Source organism: Hyla sarda, chromosome 4 (genome assembly GCF_029499605.1).
Source record: "Hyla sarda isolate aHylSar1 chromosome 4, aHylSar1.hap1, whole genome shotgun sequence".
NCBI lineage: Eukaryota > Metazoa > Chordata > Amphibia > Anura > Hylidae > Hyla > Hyla sarda.
Genome location: NC_079192.1, coordinates 314,314,797 through 314,335,770, shown reverse-complemented (window position 1 = coordinate 314,335,770; position 20,974 = coordinate 314,314,797). Strand labels below are relative to the sequence as shown.

Genomic DNA, 20,974 nt, shown 5'->3' with positions numbered 1-20,974 from the left:
TAAAAAAAAGAAGCAAAGATGGAAACATAGTGTCAGATTTTTCCTGTATAATAGCTGGGGACATGTGGAATGGAAGGACTTGGCTGGAGAAGTTAAACATGTAAGGAGAAGGCTTGTTTGGCATTGCTACCAAGTATTTCACTATACAGCTAGAGCAACACAGAAGGTCGTCACAATATCCCAGGCAAAAGTCACTAGGGCGCTAATAAACCCAAAATCGCAATGTCCTCTTTAAAAGACTGCTTAAAATAACACAATCATGGCAGAGCATATAAGTCATTATCACCTCTTTAGAAGAATTATGGGCTTGGAAGCGGGAAGCCTGGGCACAGTGACAAGGGAAAACACAGGTTCATTCACTTGCAGCAGACTGGTACTGCAAGCGAGAAGCTTAACCTATTATTAAAGACTCTGTACAAGCAACGTATATGATGACAGACCCGATGACAGGGAATAAGTGCCACTTATATTAGAGGAGCAATGTCTAGACTTATAATCAGGACAAAATAACCCCCCCTAGCAATGCTAGCAACAAAGTCCGAACTATACAGAAAGAAGGGATAAAGAGAAATATTTAAATTTAAAAAAATAATTGTTAAAATCCTAATTTTGAGATATTGGTATAGACCTACAAAGCCTCAAAAATAACATTTTGACCTGATTTGATGCAGATTTTGACTCCCTCATTAAAATCCACAAGAAATCTGCAGCACAGCCACAACATAAACTGACACGTTACAGACTTAGGGTACGTTCACACGTGCGGATTTACAGCGTATTTTACGCTACAAATCTGCTGGTGAAGGCCCGCTCTATACTGCCTTTACATGTGCCTGCTTGTAGCGGCAATACGCCTCTACCACCAGACACACTGCGATGTGCGAGTCGCAGTATACTTGCACATCGTGGGAGCTCTCTGCCTAGCTCAGAGCAGGGAGAGCGGCCGCGATGTGCGAATAAGCCGCGCACATCACTGCACTGTGTCTGCTCGTAGTGGCGTATTGCCGCTACCAGCAGGCACATATGAAGCCAGCATACAGCAGGGCCTTCACCAGCGGATCCGCAGCTAAACACGCTGCAAAAATCCGCCTGTGAGAACGTACCCTAAAAATCCGCACCATGGGTCACTTTAGGTGCAGATTCGTTTGATGATTTTTCACCTCCGCATAAGATTTATTAAAAGCTCATTAACATAGCTGGTACTTTAACAACAATAATAATTAATAATATGAATAATTCTAAGGCAAAGGGTTAAAATATTTGATAAATATTTGGACTGTAAAAAAATTATATAAGAGACTTCATGAGGGTTTGAATGGATGCACGAAAAAAATTACGGGAGGTCTCCTGTAGGATTAGACAGTTTGTCTAGCTTGAATAAAAACTTTAGAGGTCATTTTATTGTGGATATGTAGAGCATTGCCAGACAACCCCACTGAAAACACTGTGGCTGATCTATCATTAGCAACCACTATCACACACTACACAACTTTTCAGCTAAAATCTGGATGGGCACTGCTTTTACATCAAAGGGAGCCTGACAGCAATCACATCATCTATGACTGATACACCTTGTCTTGTGTCTACTGTAATAACAAAGACTGCGGGAGATTGTAGGGATTGTTACATCTAACTCCAGTGCTGGATCGACTCTTCTCATTACAGTTCTATACTTTCCTCCATGTTGCTGTGCGGCTTATGAGTGTCTGCTATAGAGATACAGATTTTCTGCAGATCCGCAGTGTATGAGAGACATCACATCAGCTGGTCTCCATCCACTAATTGAGGGACAACTAAAAATTTTAAATAAAAGTCTGCAGAGGGCGAAACTGATGAAAACTTGCATATACAAGTTTTATAATGACCAGAAATAGTGTAACTCCAGAAAACATATCCCAAAAAAGTGCTTGAAACCATGGCTTGGCTTCAAGAAAACAATTTTATAGAATTAAATCTGTGTCTCTGTCTCATTTAAACATATTTTGGAGGATTTTTGTTTTTTCATGCACATTTTGGTCTTTGTGATTGGCTTATACAGATTGTTTCCCCGATTTATGTAATTGTAATAAATATTTTAATAAGAAAATGCCTCATTTGCAACTTTCACAGTAAGAAAAATAACATGGCAGAACCTTTTTGCTTCACAAGGGTTTCCACTTCTTGTCTCACACTGTCGTTCCAGTGGGTGATATCTACATGTAGGGAATAGTCACAGCATGCCTTTCCATCGGCCCACTCTCTCCACTTCTCAAAAGCTTCAGTGATACTAGACTCTGGCTCCGGAATCACATGGTCAACTAAGAACAAAATAGAAAAAATGAGAAACACCTTTGGTATTAGTGACTGGCCTACATTTGGCATACAGTGGGGGAGATTTATCAAAGGATTTAGACTGGTTTTTCCTGTCTAAATTGGTCGCACAGAAAGTCGCAGTCTAAATATGTATTTTCTGCGACTTTTGCTGTAGAGGATTTTTAGAACATGATGCATGCAAGTCTATTTTAGACAGAAAATGCATTGGTGCTAAATTTATCAAGTGCAACTTTTGTGCGACAAGTCGCATCTGCCCAAAATACGCTGAAATGACAGACCATGTTGGAGCAGGTCTAAATGCAGTTTAAGCTGTAGACCCTGAAGTCTGAGCACAGAATTTATCAATGGCTGTGAGACCTTTGATAAATTAGGAACACAATAGACAGGAGACTACCACATACGCTGGTCTATAAGCATACCCAGAATAGACTTGATGTCCCCCAGTGACTTTAGCACTAATGGTATTCGGTCTCTACTGTATATCATTCTGCTGGTGGTTAGGGCAGCAAAAACCATGATGACATTCTCTTTAATACAAAGAAAATTGAGTCACTTGCCACCCATCCCAATGCACGTTTCAGCAACATTCTTCGTTCACCAAAACATGCGTTGAGGCGGCGTCACTCCCATAATCCATAATAACACTTGTTATTGTATAACTATATCTACTAGCAGTTAAAGTGTGGGATGTTACCTCCTTTTTTATTTTTAATTTTTTTATATTCATGACATAAATTTTATATATATTTTTAAATAGCCTGAAAACGTGACTCCAATTTTCGAGTTTTTGCTGTATATAGTTTTGGAATGGAGAGTGTGTAACGGAGATATAAGAGTGCAGATCCCCTCTTATATATGTGTGCAGTCTATAGATGTCATAGCAGATAGCTCAATACTCAATAGCTCAGGAAACACTGAAAATTAGAGGTGGGACCTGCAGAGAACACACTTGAGAGTCTATCCTGAAAAACAAAACAAGAAGTGACCTACGTATCATGGTGGTTCCTCCTGCAATGGCAGCTTTGGTCCCTTGGAAAAAATCATCTACTGTTGTCATTCCTCTGTAGGGCATCTGTAAGTGGGTGTGCACATCAATTCCTCCAGGTATTACCATCTTCCCATTTGCTTCTATGGTTTTTACACCTCCTGGCACTATCAGGTTGTCTCCAATCTGCCTATAAAAAAAAAGTTACATAAGCTTTTTTAAGTAGTCAACCTAAAAGAAGCAATATAGGCTGAAGCAAAACAAATTAAATTAAAAATGATTCTATCGTAAAATAGAAAAAAAACACAAGTATGCCTTTTCAGGGAAAAGTTTACATGACATTTCTAATATTAGCTAAAAAGAAGAGAATATGTTCTGTCAGAAACAAATGATACTGTTAAAATGGAGAAGTTCAGCAGGCCTCCAACAAGTTTCACAATAAATGGCCTCTAGAGAAGCTTAAACCAATTTGGCCCTGTTTAGAAACTTCTGTTACAGAAAAACAGACAAAACGCCAAGCAAAATGCCTGTGTTTTGGAAAACAGGTTAGGAATACAAAGACAAGTCTGTCTTGCCTACAGTCAAGCATGGTGGAGGGATTGTCATGGTCTGGGTGCACATGAGTGCTGCTGGCACTAAGGAGCTACAGTTCATTGAGGAACCATGAATTCCAACATGTACTGTGACATACTGAAGGACAGCATAATCCCCTTCCTTCAGAGACTGGGCTACAGGGCAGTATTCCAAAATGATAATGACCCCAAACACACCTCCAAGACAACCTTTGCCTTGCAAAAGAAGCTGAGGGTAAAAGGTGATGGACTCTCTAAGCATGTCTTAAACCCTATTGAATATCTCTGGGGCATCCTCAAACAGAAGGTGGGTATAGTCACTTTTCTTGCCAAGGTTTAGACATTAAAGGGGTACTCCACCCCTAGACATCTTATCCCCCCCTCTCGCAATCAGACATCTTATCCCCTATCCTTGATATAAGGACGTAGTACCCCTTTAATGGCTGTATGTTGAGTTATTGTGAAGGGACACACAATTTTGCACTTTTTTTTTTTTTTTTTTTTAACGGCGTTTACCATGTGGGATCATTTACATTATAGTTTTATAGTAAACATCATTACGGATGTGGCAATACCTATTGTGTATATGATGTGTGTTTTTGATCTTTTTAATGATAATACACAGCTTTTATTGGGATAGGGGCATTTTTTTTTTTTTTTTTACACTTCACACTTTTATTGAAGAACTTTTTATTTATTTACACTTTTTACAGGTTATACTATGCTGCATACACTTGTACTGTACGATCAGCTGCACACAGTACAGCTGTGCGATCCAGTCTGTGGCTGGATCTCACAGGCTTCCGTAGCAGGCATATAGGAGGTCATGATCTGACCTCCTGCTGCTATAGCAACCAACGGCGACCCGCGATTGTATCGCGGTGCCGCCGTTGGTGAACAGGGTAAGCGCGCTCCCCCTGTCAACACCATAGATCAGGATTGATCACGGCATCTATGGGGTTAATGCTGCTGGGACCGGCAAGATCGCGGCCCCGGCAGCTGCGGTGGGACTCTGGCTGTGATTGGTCTCCGCAGATCACCTGCGCTGCCCGCGGCAGTGCAGGAGATCGCTAGGCTGTATACATACGTCCCAGTGCGCGAACGTGTCGGGTGCTGGGATGCTGGGATGTATGCATACATCCGATAGTGGGAAGGGGTTAAATTGATATAATAATGAAGATTTATACATTTTTGTACTTGCATTGATAAAGTAAGCAAATATATTACAATTTTCAGAAAGATAACATTTGAGAATTAATTGAGAAAGATGGCAAAAAAGCTGCAGACATTGGTGGTGTCCGTAAAGACACAAACAGCCCAGAAAAAGCAACACTGATGGCAACAATTATTCCTTACTTATTTATCTTTTTAAAGAGAGCCTGTCATCAGTTTTATGCTGCTCAAACCACAGGCAGCATAAAACTGGTACAGGCAGCTGGATGCCGCAACACTATGAATTACTCAGATACGATTGGGCATTTCAGAGAAATCATAGTTAAAAAATTCTGCCGGGGCCCAGGTAAGTAGTCACAGGGAGAAGTCTCTGCAGTTGCCTGAGTGACATGTCTCTCCCTATCTGAGGCTTAGCTCAGACTGGATTAATCAGATAACTGCTACTATACAGCGAGGGCACTAGTATGGGTACAGTGATTTATTTTCAATTGTGTTAGGATTGACCATCAACTATACAGTGTAGGCACTAGTATGGTCATGGTGATTTATTTTTCACTGTGTTGGGATTGTGCATCTACAATACAGCGTAAACACTAGTATGAGTATGATGATTTATCTTTCACTGTGTTGGGATTGGCCACCAATTATACAGTGTAAACACTAGTATGATTATGGTGATTCATTTTTCACTGTGTTAGGATAGTATGTCTACAATACAGTAAAGGCACTATTATGGGTATGGTGATTTATTTATCCCTGTGTTAGGATTGTATGTCTACTATACATGCCCAGATATTGAGGCTCAGTGCTAGCCTGGGAGAGGCATATTCATAGTGTAAGGTCTGTCCCAAATGAGGTCACCTTATTGTGGTGGAATGGTACACACTATTTGGCCAAATGGTAAGCTAGGAACCTCTATTTTCCACCAAGTAAAATATGTCATATTTTAAATATAAAATGAAACAAAAATGTAGCCAGCACCTAGCCCAATACACGGGTGCACGCTGCAAAAGAAAATGGCAGCAGCACACTTGGTCAACAAAATGGAGGCTCTTAGCGCACTTTTTGATCAAAACGTGTCCTCCATCCAAATATAGCTTAGCACTAGCAGTTTGCTGCTGTTATCCTCTTGTTTGTATTTGTAGTTCAGCCGCAGCAGCATGCACCTGTATACTTATTTCCTATTTACAATAGCTGTGTATTAGGATGTGCTGACCAATTATTGCTTTTTATGTTACTATACAGTGTAGGCACTAGTATGAGTATGATGATTTATCTTTCACTGTGCTAGGATTGTACATCTACTATACATTGCAGGCACTAGTATGGGTATGGTGATTTATTTTTTACTGTGTTGGGATTGTTTGTTTGCTATGCAGTGTAAGCACCGGCATGGGTACCGTAATTTATTTTCTATTGTGCTGGTGCATTTTAAATAAAAGAACTGCAGTAACTCGAGACCTTTCAGTAACAAAACAAAGCCCATGGGCTTCTCTACAGCGGATGTAAACTTCAGCTCCAGCTTAGCAGATTCTAAAGATGTGCAGCTGTTCATCTGTCTTTGGCTGTTAGGACCTTGTGATCCTACTCCCATCATACAGGTCTCATTACAGATGCAAGTTATTTTTTAAATGTCGATTTAAAAGGGAGACACATTCCTTAATTCTAATACAGAGATCAACATATATGTTGTAAATAAACTGTATATTACACATGAATATTGATAGTTGATTTAATTGCCTCAAATATCAGGACATTATAGTTAAAGGAGGTTGTCCTAAGATCTTTTTTATGTGACTGTATCACCTATATAACTCCTTAGGATGATGGTCCATGGGCAGGATACTTGTTTAAATCTTCTGGCAACTTCATAAGAATTGTTCGAGACAATGAGCAGGATACCGATTTGCCAGTAGTCCCGTGGAAGTCTATGATACAGCAATTCTGTATCCTGATCACTGTAGTCTCAGAAAAGTCTCGGGCTATGCTATAAAGTTAACAAGTATCCAGCCACCAGACCATCGTCTGAGTTATGCTTTTAACTTAAACATTTCTGATGACACATTTCCTTAGAAAATTTTTCATAGCGGCTATGCTGATCAAAATTAAAAAAAAAAAAGCAGTACTCCCCTACTATGCCTTGCCCAGGGCCGGATCATCATTGGCGCTCATGGAGCACCTGCTCCGGGCCCCGTGCCCGCAGGGGGCCCCGTCACATTCGGGACACCCCTGCTGCTCAGTAGCGGATCGGGGCCCCCCAATAGCCCAGCCGCGGCCACTTTAAAACAGTGACCAGCGGCGGCTCCTGTGGGCCCGCCCCGGACTCCTTCTGCTTTTTCTATATGTCATATTTCCTTACCTGGCCGCGCTCGGCAGGCTCAGCTGATGCGTTGGGTCATGTGGTCACGTCTCCTGCGGCTCCTCTGCACAGCGTCAGGGGCGTCACTCATCATTTCCTGCATTTCCGGCACAGTTTTCTTCATTACACCCCAGCGCTGCAGGAAATGACGAGTGACGTCCCTGACGCTGTGCAGAGGAGCCGCAGGATACGTCACTCGTCACAGCCCACATGACCCGACGCATCACCTGAGCCTGCCGAGCGTGGCCAGGTAAGGAAATATGAAAAATAGAAAAAGGAGGAAGAGGGGGGAGCAATGATGGGGGTAATGATTGGCAGGGGGGGGAATGATGAGCGGGGGGGGGGGGGGGGAATGATGAGCAGGGGGGGTTAATGATGAGCGGGGGGGCTTAATGATGAGCAGGGGGGTTAATGATGAGCAGGGGGGTTAATGATGAGCGGGGGGGCGTAATGATGAGCAGGGGGGTTAATGATGAGCAGGGGGGGAACTGGGGGTGGGGTTGGTGGAGAAAAGTGTAGTTGAGAAGGACCAGGAGAGCATGGGGGGCTGAAGTGAGGTTGTTTGGGGGGGGGGGGGGGTGAGGTAAGGTAAGTGTGGGTTTGGTAAAGGGGGCAGAGGAGTGTGAAGGGGACTGAGGGGGGGTAGGGGGTGCAGAAAAGTGGGGATAAGATGTCTAGGGGTGGAGTACCCCTTTAAGGACCAGGGGAGAACTAAGGCTAAGTTTCCAGAGAAGGCAAAAGAACAAGAAAAAATGCCAAAAAATTACCATCACACAGGATAAAGCAGTAGAAGTTTTTCTATGTTTTTGCAGGTAAAAAAAAGGGGGAAACCTAGCCTTAGGGGTCTCTGGGAGCAGGAGTCTGGAGGAGGACTTAGGAGTCTGGGGGGGCAGAGGGGTCTGGGGGAATTAGGGCTCGTCCACACTACACTTCCGCCAGCAGAATTTTGCTTGTTTTCAATGGGATGCTGCTGCTCTGTGCACACTATGGAAGACACAGTGTGTGGTAGTATTATTTTTAGAGGGCATGATGTTTGGCAGTATAATATACAGAGTACACAGGGTTTGGCAGTATAATATACAGGGTGCACAGGGTTTGGCAGTATTATATTTAGGGAGCACAGTCTCTTGTAGGGTTATAATGATTGTTGTCTTTATACAGAGGATGAGGAGCGGCTGGCAAAGTGAGGAACCAATGATGTCCAGGCCTCAAACTTTACAGAGGAAGATGGAGCTGGAAGAAGACATGGCGTCTGGACCAGATGAAGAAGACATGGCGTTTGGACCAGATGAAGAAGAAAAGGAAAGACAACAGAGAAGACGTCTCCTGTGAGTCATTTTATGTTTGTGTATTCTCCTGACTGTCCCATTAGATCTCTCGTCTGTACCCCAATTTGAGGCTCCAGCTGTTACAAAACTACAACTCCTATAATGCCTGAAGCTCTCCAGACATAATGGGTGTTGTAGTTTTGCAACAGCTGGAAAGAGTGACTTGAACTGAAGTGATTTTAGAACATGCAGCCATTTTATTTTAACGGGGGCCTGACTCCTGTGACACCCACCAAAAAAAAAAAAAAAAGGGGGACATAGTCTAATATACCCAGGCCTATTTTTGGTCTCAGTCTGTTCCTTACTTGACAGTCTGTTCCTTACTTGAGAGGTCTCAGTGGAAGGGGGACTATCGGAGGGGGGGGGGTTCTGGGGGGGGGGGGGGGGCATCATAATGAAGTGCTCCATCTTCCAGGCAGTCTTAATCTGGCCCTTGCCAATGCCATTTTGATGGCATCCTGTCCATACTTCTCACAACTTTCTGGTCTCCTCTTGACACAAGATAGTGCCCGGTCAGCCATCCACTGCCTGAGGTGTGTCACTTGCGGTCAATGACTGGCAGAGTGAGCACTTCCTTGTACTGAGATGTCACCATGAAGTGGTGAATTGTGGGGACTAGATACTATCAGAATGTGGCAGCGGTGGATTGTGGCAAGTAAGTACTGCTTATTTTTACATGAATAGTCCTTTGATTTCAACAAGCACTATTAATATTTTAGTCATCTGGAGCGCCTTCTAACAAAAAAAAAAAAAAGTGTTCTACACAGCAGACAACCCATTTAAGCTTCTTTTGTGATTGTCAGGGTATCCATGTACAAATTAACAGCTCATGGTGATGCTAAACTCATAGGGTCCTTTCATCAGTTGATATCAACTGGCTTATTACTTTGACTATATGTTTCTGCTTCCTTTGTTTATATACAGTCATGGCCGTAAATGTTGGCACCCCTGAAATTTTTCATGAAAATTAAGTATTTCTCACAGAAAAGGATTGCAGTAACACATGTTTTGCTATACACATGTTAATCCCCTTTGGAACTTAACCAAAAAAGGGAGGAAAAAAAAGCAAATTGGACATAATGTCACACCAAACACCAAAAATGGGCTGGACAAAATTATTGGCACCAATAAGATGGCTTCAAGCATGTGATGCTCCTTGGGGCAAGTAACAGGTGTGGTGCATCAGTGTCAGCGCGAACTATCCGTCAACATTTAAATGAAATGAAAGCTTTGGCAGGAGACCCAGAAGGACCCCACTGCTGACACAGAGACATAAAAAAGCAAGACTACATTTTGCCAAAATGAACTTAAGTCAGCTAAAATCCTTCTGGGAAAACGTCTTGTGGACAGATGAAACCAAAATAAAGCACATCGTTCTAGTGTTTACTGAAAATGGAATGAGGCCTACAAAGAAAAGAACACGGTACCAACATGAAATATGGTGGAGGTTCAATGATGTTTTGGGGTTGTTTTGCTGCATCTGGCACTGGGTGCCTTGAATGTGTGCAAAGTTCCATGAAATCTGAGGATTACCAACAGATTTTGGGTCACACTGTACAGCCCAATGTCAGAAAGATGGGTTTGCATCCGAGATCTTGGGTCTTCCAGCAGCACAATGACCCCAAACATATGTCAAAAAGCACCCAGAAATGGGTCGCAAAAAAGCACTGGAGAGTTCTGAAGTGGCCAGCAATGAGTCCAGATCTAAATCCCATTGAACACCTGTGGAGAGATCTTAAAATTGCTGTTGGGAAAAGGCACCCTTCCAATAAGAGAGACCTGGAGCAGTTTGCAAAGGAAGAGTGGTCCGACATTCCGGCTGAGCGGTGTAAGAAGCTTATTAATGGTTATAGGAAGCGACTGATTTTAGTTATTTTTTCCAAAGGGTGTGCAACCAAATATAAAGTTAAGGGTGCCAATAATTTTGTCCAGACCATTTTTGGAGTTTGGCGTGACATTATGTCCAATTTGCTTTTTTTTCCTCCCTTTTGGTTTAGTTCCAATACACACAAAGGGAATAAACATGTGTTACTGCAATCCTTTTCTGTGAGAAATACTTAATTTTCTTGAAACATTTCAGGGGTGCCAACATTTACACCCATGACTGTAAATAAATGTTATTTTAAGGTATCTACCATTCATTTGGCTATCCTGGGCAATAGTTACTAAACTTTTATACTTTATTTTGGGATAAAAACGATATCAACTTGTTTTTAAGTGACCCTGCATATGATGCTTTTAAGACATAATATATATATGGCATTGCTGAAGGTATCCTGCTAAAAAACAGATGTCGTCCTCTTTAGGTATTGATTCCATTTGTAAATGTTGGCAGCAGATTTTCCAGGATCCTGTCCAGGGGTGTAACAGTACAGCAATACCGTCTATTTTGTCATTAGTTTAACTGCCAGGAACTAGGCCATTACCCAGTAGCAATAATAAGTTATATCCGTCAAAATAATGCTAAAACTGTGGAAAACATAGGCAAAGTCCATCGTCAAACAAGTTTTTACAGCGTCCCCTTATACCAAAATATATATAAAAAAACAATATAATCTATGTCTAAGCTTTAAAAGGCAAAGCATGATGTTATAAGACTTACTTGATGAGGCCATCTTCCATGTAGATGTCTGCATAGAAAGACTGGTCATCGTTCACTATGCGGCCTCCTTTGATCAGAAGACGATCACTCTAAAAAGAGATAAAAAAAATATGAAGTTTCCAGTTACATGCTATGTGATACTCATGTTGATATATCAGGCTTAATAACAATGCCCACCAGACTGCACACTACTGTCCAGCCATATATTAGTGGTATGGGAAAATGAATGCAAGTAAACAATACAGACAGTCCTTCCGACAATCACATTTTTGATTCTGCCAATTGTAGTCTGACAAGTCAATATACTGTAGGTGGTTACAATCTATTGGAAGAGGCAACTGGTGACATTGCTGGAAGTATCATTACAGCACGACTCAAGGGGAACCTGTCATGCTAAAAAAGAAAGCAGTCTAATCTGGAGGAAGCACATTATAGAGCAGTAGTGGCTGAGAATATTTTATGGGAAGTTTCACGATAACTTTTTATTCAAGTAAATCTCTGCTTATTCTGAACAAAGTAGTCAAGTGGGCAGTCTTACTCAGTGACTAATAGAGCAGGCTACACTAGACCAAACGGCAGGATTGCAAAGCGTTGCATCTTGGTAAATAAACCCTCTTTTCACCAATCTGGTTGTGTCTCCTGGTCCGTCAGCGCCGATCCATTCCTGCTGTTTGGTCCAGCTCTCTTTATATATATATATGCACACTATTTCACAGGTATCAGTCAATAACTGAGTAGGACCTCCCACTTGACTACATTGCTTAAAATCATCAGAGGTTTACATGAACAAATGAAAAGTTATAATATAAACTGTATATCAGTCTGCAAGGCTCCTTCTGCTTTATAAAATGCTGCCTGGGGGTTTTACCATGAACCACTGTGGTTTTGCGATGCAGCTATTAACACCATGGTTTTAAAAGGGTGACATTTTTTTTAAATGTGTTAACCCATTAAAACTGCATCTCAAAGTTGTGACGATTTTATTAGTGACCTTCAAAATGTGATAAAATCGCACAAAAACCGCAGCATGTGAAAACAGCCTTATATGGTGAGAAGAATTTTTTGAAAACTTATTCTAATTTGCAGACTGTGGATAGGGTTACGATTAAAGGGGTACTCCACTGGAAAACATTTTTTTTAAATCAACTGGTGCCAGAATGTTAAACAGATTGAATATTGCTTCTATTAAAAAAATCTTAATCCTTCCATTACTAATCAGCTGCTGTATGATCCACATGAAGTTCTTTTCTTTTTTAATTTAATTTCTGTTTGAACACAGTGCTCTCTGCTGACACCTCTGTCCATGTCAGGAACTGTCCAGAGCAGGATAGGTTTTCTATGGGGATTTGTTCCTACTCTGGACAGTTCCTAAAATGGACAGAGGTGTCAGCAGAGAGCACTGTGGTCAGACAGAAAGGAAATTCAAAAAGAAAAGAACTTCCTGTGGATCATACAGCAGCTGAGTACACTTTAAGTGAATTGACCATACAGCCACAAGCTCAGTAGCAACCGAAGCAGAAATCTAGGGCATTCATATACAGAGAACAATTGTCTCGCTGAAGACTTGCAGGATTCTGAGGGAGAATTCTTATCGTTTTCAGAATTTTACAGATGCTGACAGCAAACCTTTATGGTACCAAATTGTCTACAATGGTGAGCTAGCAAGGGACCTGTAAGCCCCCAGGACCATTCAGTGCAATGCAATTAACATTCAATGGATAAAATGCAGTTCTGTTAGTAGACAAAGAGCACGACATTGGATATACAGTTCAAGTTAATGAGCTCATTCATTGGACAGTGAATAATATTAGTGTTCTCTGACCCTGTTGTACATAAAGGGTCTCATGTATTGGGGCACATATAATACCGTAATCAATGAGAGTCCATGAATCTTTTCTTTTTCTCAGCATAGTTAAGGAAATTACAACTGGACTTGACTCTACACTATGGTAAGATGCCCACTATGCACTTACATTAGACTCTTATTTTAGAAAAGTAAATGTAAGTCTGCATGGTGTAAATAAAATTAAAAGCCGACTGGCGATCCCTAGCACACGAAGAAGGGAGAAACTACTGGACCCGCAGAGAAGATGCTGCTAGAAACTGCAATATGTACTTCAACAATAATTCATATAAAGCTTCTTCAAACGTAGTCATTAGAGTAGCAAAGTGTTTAGTTTTTTTGTGTAAAAATGTTTCTTTTGTGTCCTCATAGGTAATATGAACTTGATGCTTCCTAAAAAGGGTATTCCCATCTCAGAAGGTCATCCCTTATCCACTAGGGTCCACACAGTTCTTGGAATCGGAGTGGGTAAGTGTGTTTGGACCCCCTGTTGAGGTGCACTGCAACACTGAGGGTAGAAGTGTTTGGATATGGGGCTGTTTTTAACTCTAATGGAAAGTGTGCGGTTTACCCATGTATACAGTCAGAGTAGTCTACTATTGGTCTATGCTTACAAGTAGGCCAGAGCCTGACCGCACTGCAAAAGGTGAGTGATCACTGATGGTATCAACAGGCAGTAAGGTTCAGAGGGTGACACGAGGCCTGTGGAGAATTTATGTTTTTAGATGTCCATTTTACGATTTGTGGCCCAGTATCATGTGATATACCTAATGAGGTTGCTTAACCCTTTAAGGGCCAAGCCCATTTTCACCTTAAGAACCAGGCCAATCTTATTTTAGCATTTTCATTTTTCCCTCCTCGCCTTCTAAAAATCGTAACTCTTTTATATTTTCATCCACAGACTAGTATGAGGGCTTGTTTTTTTACCATAAAATGTACGGCGCAAACAAAAAAATACTATATGTGTGGGGAATTTTTATTTTTATTTTTTTTGAAGGTTTCGTTTTCATGCCGGACAATTTACGGTAAAAATTAAGTGGGTTCTTTATTCTGTGGGTCAATATGATTAAAATGATACCCATGATTACCGTATATACTCGAGTATAAGCCGAGTTTTTCAGCACGATTTTTCGTGCTGAAAACACCCCCCTCGGCTTATACTCGAGTGAACTCCCCCACCCGCAGTGGTCTTCAACCTGCGTACCTCCAGAGGTTTCAAAACTACAACTCCCAGCAAGCCCGGGCAGCCATCGGCTGTCCGGGCTTGCTGGGAGTTGTAGTTTTGAAACCTCCGGAGGTCCGCAGGTTGAAGACCACTGCGGCCTTCAACATCATCCAGCCCCCTCTCACCCCCTTTAGTTCTGAGTACTCACCTCCGCTCGGCGCTGGTCCGGTCCTGCAGGGCTGTCCGGTAAGGAGGTGGTCCGGTGAGGAGGTGGTCCGGGCTGCTATCTTCACCGGGGAGGCCTCTTCTAAGCGCTTCGGGCCCGGCCTCAGAATAGTCACGTTGCCTTGACAACGACGCAGATACGTCGTTGTCTAGGCAACGGCTCTATTCCGGGCCGGAAGCGCGGAGAAGAGGCGCCCCCGGTGAAGATAGCAGCCCGGACCACCTCCTCACCGGACGACCTCCTCACCGGACAGCCCTGCAGGACCGGACCAGCGCCGAGCGGAGGTGAGTACTCAGAACTAAAGGGGGTGAGAGGGGGCTGGATGATGTTGAAGGCCGCAGTGGTCTTCAACCTGCGGACCTCCGGAGGTTTCAAAACTACAACTCCCAGCAAGCCCGGACAGCCGATGGCTGCCCGGGCTTGCTGGGAGTTGTAGTTTTGAAACCTCTGGAGGTCCGCATGTTGAAGGCCGCAGTGGTCTTCAACCTGCGGACCTCCGGAGGTTTCAAAACTACAACTCCCAGCAAGCCCGGACAGCCGATGGCTGCCCGGGCTTGCTGGGAGTTGTAGTTTTGAAACCTCTGGAGGTCCGCAGGTTGAAGACCACTGAGGGCGAATGATGAGAAGAGGATGATGAAGGGGGGGGGGGGTGTGGGGATGATGAAGGGGGGTGGGGATGATGAAGGGGGGGGGTGTGGGATGATTACAAGGGGATGATGAAGGGGGGATGTGTGGGATGATGACAAGGGGATGATGAAGGGGGGGATGTGTGGGATGATGACAAGGGGATGATGAAGGGGGGATGTGTGGGATAAGGGGATGTGTGGGATGATGACAAGGGGATGATGAAGGGGGGATGTGTGGGATGATGACAAGGGGATGATGAAGGGGGGATGTGTGGGATAAGGGGATGTGTGGGATGATGACAAGGGGATGATGAAGGGGGGATGTGTGGGATAAGGGGATGTGTGGGATGATGACAAGGGGATGATGAAGGGGGGATGTGTGGGATAAGGGGATGTGTGGGATGATGACAAGGGGATGATGAAGGGGGGATGTGTGGGATAAGGGGATGTGTGGGATGATGACAAGGGGATGATGAAGGGGGGATGTGTGGGATAAGGGGATGTGTGGGATGATGACAAGGGGATGATGAAGGGGGGATGTGTGGGATGATGACAAGGGGATGATGAAGGGGGGGATGTGTGGGATGATAAGGGGATGTGTGGGATGATGACAAGGGGATGATGAAGGGGGGATGTGTGGGATGATGACAAGGGGATGATGAGGATGTTAATGACGGGTCTGGATGATGACAGGGGGGGATGAGGTATTTCCCACCCTAGGCTTATACTCGAGTCAATAACTTTTCCTGGGATTTTGGGTTGAAATTAGGGGTCTCGGCTTATACTCGGGTCGGCTTATACTCGAGTATATACGGTATATTTTTAGGACATTTTTGCACTTGATTTTGTGTCCTTTGGGAGCTTTCCAGTTGTGTAATGTTATTCTAAGAACACTACCCTCCTTCCTGCTCTTCTAGAGGACAGTGATGCTAATTTTAGTTAGTGTTTTGTGATAAAGACTTTTTTTTTTAATATACATTGATATTGTATGATCAAGATCAACTAAATACTAGACTATACCAGAAGCCAGTTTCAAACTTTAGTAGCCCTGAGGAGAACCTCTATGGACTTCAAGAAACAACACAAATGGCAAAGGAAACTAATCTCTAGGTGCACAGGCTACAGGACTCTTGCTCTTTGTCCAGCTTGGATGTATGGTCTCATAACTTACACTCTACAGTAATAGCAGCCCACACTAAGGAAAAGCCATTCTCTGTGACAACAATGGAAGTACAATAACCACAAGTATTGATCTTAGGAGATCTTCCATTATGTCTGTACAGAACTTAGAATACTGGAATATCTCCACAGATACAATGGCCCTGATTTACAAAGAGTGAAGTTTAGGTTTCTTTGTGGGTTTTAATTCCCTACAATGTTTTTCTTCGTTATTTACTAAGGTTCCCCCCCCCCCTTTTTCTTTTTTTTAACACATGCTCTGATTTATAAGGTTTTCCTCAGAAAATCAAATCTACCACATTTTCTGTGGAAACCTTAGTAAATATATTGAGTTTTTGTGAAAATGTCAGGGACACACCCCTCTTCTGGGGACATGCACCCTTTCCTCGATGACCACTCTCCTTTTTCGGGTTTTCTCAGTAAAATGGAGAGCTAGTCGGGGTTTTCTCAATTCTGGCACAAATTCTGGCGCAGACATAATTTCTTGCACAATGCGCCAGAATCTGGCGCACAACCTGACAAGACATGTTGGGTTTGCAATAGCAAATGAGGGCCAATGTAGTAATACAGTGTATGAATCCACTCTCTCATTTTATTAACTGCCTGTTAGAAAACGATTTTGGATGTACAAAGTACATCTGGTACACATTGTGCACTACAGAGGAAGAAGTTCTCCACAGCAAAGACTCAAAGCCTCATGACTCAGAGCTTAGGGAAAAACTGTTTGGATGTAGCCAAAGGATCACATCATTCTCTGAGCAAAATGAAGTCTGTGTACTGAATCCAACCTGTCTTCATAAAGTCTACCTGGCAATGCTGGGGTACATGACTGATGACTTCCTCATTTGGGGTTCACCATAAATAGTCAAGGTTCCCAAAAGATAACAGTGAAAAGTGCTGCTCCTGTCACTTCAACAGCAAGGAAAGCAGGCATATCTGTAAGTAGATAGTCTAATAGGGCCAGGGATCAGCCATCGAACGAGCAAACATTAGTTTGGTGACCACATGCTTTTGACATATTCATAAATCGTTATTCATTGGCTGCACATTGCCCTGTGTAATAGGGGATGTGCAGCCAATAAATGACAGAAGTAAGGGGCGGCATGACTGAACCAGCAATCGTTTGAGGACCTTGTAAGCCTGATACCAAGCAGTGTATTAGGATCAGTATACAAGCGCTGATCAGCGTTCATAGAAGGTGGGGTAGATCTGCGTAATACATTATTGAAGCCATTAGTGTGTGTTTAGAAGAGGGGGAGCAGTCCTCAATTTTCTGCAGGTCACAGGTGTTAATGTCTTTTCTAGGGGCAAAACCAGAATGAATTCTAAAAAGAAGCACAGAGCCATTGTTGTTAGATTATTACTTGAATACGGCAAAGCACCACTTAGACATGGCACATAGGGGGGTTTGCTCTTTTCTCGAACATTTTTTTTTAACTAAAAATAAAGGGGGAAAAATTTTTTTTTTACGTACTTTTGGCTTCGACCAAAGTAAATCCATCAAAAAATCTGCTAAACAATGACCTTTTGCTCTGAACTTACCACAAGGCTGGGAAGTAGTTGAATGTAACCACACGGATCACTGAGGTGCTTACTATGTCAGCCATGAAAAAGTAATACACAGAATACATGCCAAAAAAAAACAAAAGTGTAGAGCTTAGTATGTGAGTCTATAATAGGGGAAGGAGGGGATAGTCTGCAATGTTAGTACTATGTGTGATTTAGAGACATGGATGTATTTAAAATTTTCGTTCTCTTGTAAAATTTTGTTCTGGAATATGGTGAATAACGTATTTTTATAACCTACTTTCTAGGTTATAAAAAGAAGAAGAAAAAATTGATCTATATCTGATAGGGCCAAATACCCTACCTAAATGCTGGCACAGTGACCTATACGGACACTCATTTAACTGGATTCCTTTTGTACACACACAACCCAAAAGCCATTCTGTAGACACGTAGATTCTTTGATCACTCCATATCTTTATCTTTACACCCCCGACATGAAATGGAAAGGTCTAGTTCAGTACATGTGTACTCTGACATTCGTCTGTGGCCATGGAGGCGAGAGATGGGTCTCAGATAATGTTGTTAGCAATGTAGCATACCACTTCCTTTCTGCTTATAAACAAGAACGTCTTTCATTCCCTGCACATGTTCTGACACTATACAGAGCTGGTCATGCTGCAATAAACTTGAAAAACTTAGCTTGTTCTGAGCAACAAACCAAACCTTTGTGCTGGAAATCCACTGAATTTCATTTCAAGTGGGAAGATAGAAGTCAAGGAGATTTCAGTCAATAAAATAAAGACATTTTTAAAGGATTAGTAATAAATATAAACGGCAAGTTAGGTGTGGGGAACTAAGATTTTCTTCCTTTAAGCAAATCTATAGCATAGAACCTGACCAGTCAGGAAAACACATTATACAGTATACAGTGATTCCTTAACTTACAATGGCCTCAACATACAATAGTTTTAACATACAGTGGTCTTTTCAGAACCATTGTAACTTGAAACCAGACTCAACATACAATGCTAAGGACAGTCCAGATCTGTGAAACATGTCAATGGCCGGAAGAAATGACCAATCAGAATGAGCATTCACTCGTAAATCCCCTGTATTACTGAAGTGCATGCACTGAATTCCTGTCTGGTAGCTCCTCCTACAGCACAGGGAGGTATTACATGTCAGGGATGTGGCATTCCTATCGCCCGACGGCATGTCCCGGGCGGGGACAAGTGAATTTTTCAGTTCCTTGACCCTGCTTCGGGCAAGCAGGGCCGGACCTGAAAGCCCCCGACAAGCATGGCGGTGCTCAGAGGGGTTTATGGAGCGGGCTCCTGACTTCTGCCCGCTCCATACTCTGCAGCCCCTGGCTGATTTCAGTAGCTGGGGGCCGCAGTTAATAGTCAGAATGCGTTCGCCGCAGCTGGCTATTAACCCTTTAGCTCGCCGCTGTCAAAGCTGACAGCGGCGTCTAAAGGGACATGTGAATTCTCCCTGGTGGGCTAGTGCAGTGGATCGCCCCTCCCACCCCACAGCGCGATCACGCAGGGTGCGGGCAGGGTAGCCGGTGGGCTTACCTCTGTTTCTCTGGTGTCCGTGGCTCTGTCACTGATAGAGCCCAGCTGTGCTAGGCTCCTTCAATGGATCGCAGAGTGCCCAGATGAATGGAGTTCAATAGAACTCTATTGATCTGTATAAGGAATCTAATGATTCCTCCTAAAAGTCCCCTAAGGGACTAATAAAGTGTAAAAAATAAAAATAATTTTTTTTTAATAAAAGTTTCTAAAATACACACATTAACCCTTTCCATAATAAAAGTATAAATCATCCCCTTTTCCTATATAAAAACATGTAAACATAATAAAAAATAAACATATTTGGGATCGCTGGGTGCGTTATTGTACGAACTATTAAAATATAACATTATGTATCCCGTATGGTAAATGACATTAAATGTAAAAAAAAATACTAAACCCCGGAATTGCAATTTATATAATATCCCAGAAAAAAAAGTTAAAACCGCTTAAAAAGTCAGATCAATACCAAAATGGTACCGATACAAAAAACAGATTATGGCGCAAAAAAAGAGGCCTCATACAGCCTGGTATGCGACAACAAAATTTTACAAAAAGCTACAGGGGTCTGAAAATGGCAATTAAATATTTTTTTTATTTTTAAGTTCTGAATTTTTTTTAAGTAAAACATGACTGAAACTATACAAATCTGGTATTGCTGTAATCAGGCCGGTCTAAAATATCAAAACATGTTAGCTCAACCACAAGGTAAATGGCGTAGAAAAGAAACCACCAAATTTGCTAAATTATCTTTTACTATCACGTCACCAATATTTTTTTTTTTTTTTTCCGTTTCGAAACATATGTTATGGAAAAATTTAAAGGTATCATTATAGTAGTTAGTCATGGCTATTATAGGGCGAGGAGGAAAAAATGTGTAAAAGCGAAAATTGGACGAGTGGATCATCATGAGGGCCAAGTAGATTTTGCCCTGTTATAGTCCTGTTGACAAGTAGTTTTTTATTAAAGTTCCGCACCCCTGCATGTCCTGTGCTACTCTTAACCCATGCCACAGTTAGCTGCTCCTTATGACACCAGGTAAGGGCGGCTCCATATTACTTTTTTAGGACATTGCGTGTACTGTACAGGACCCTGAAGAAGCTCCTGTCCTCTACATAGACAGTGATTTACAGCTCCCAGCAGATCTTTCTTATTTTTATATGTAAGGACTTGCTTTATATGGATTAGTTATCTACTTATTTTTGTTTAATCCTCCCTTCTTCCTATTTTTGGATGACATTTTGGTGGCTTAAGAACCAAATACCAGGTTTCCATAGAGTTATGGTCTCAACAATGGTCTCAACATACAATGGTCATCCTGGAACCAATTAATATTGTAACTTGAGGGACCACTGTAAAAGGTTAAAAACTATTCTAGTAGGTTACATAGTTAAGACTTTTTGAAGTCAACAGCTATCTAGGCATAATGGAAGTTGTAGTTTTGCAACAGCTAGAAGAGCCACTGGTTAGAGACCACTGATTAAGATAGTTATATACCGTATACGGAAGTGCTGTGCAAA

The 20,974-nt window shown here is 42.2% G+C and overlaps 1 protein-coding gene across 2 annotated transcripts in view; it reads right to left on the bottom strand.

Moving 5' to 3' along the window:
- DPYSL3 (dihydropyrimidinase like 3) overlaps nt 1–20,974 on the bottom strand; it is a 137,764-nt gene that overhangs the window by 24,517 nt on the left and 92,273 nt on the right. For both annotated transcript variants that reach the window (XM_056574867.1, XM_056574868.1), the window contains exons 2-4: nt 11,333–11,421; nt 3,304–3,488; nt 2,133–2,297 (exon numbers count right to left, since the gene is read on the bottom strand). In XM_056574867.1, the coding sequence (XP_056430842.1) occupies nt 2,133–2,297; nt 3,304–3,488; nt 11,333–11,421 (439 nt within the window). The remainder of the gene's footprint in view (nt 1–2,132; nt 2,298–3,303; nt 3,489–11,332; nt 11,422–20,974) is intronic.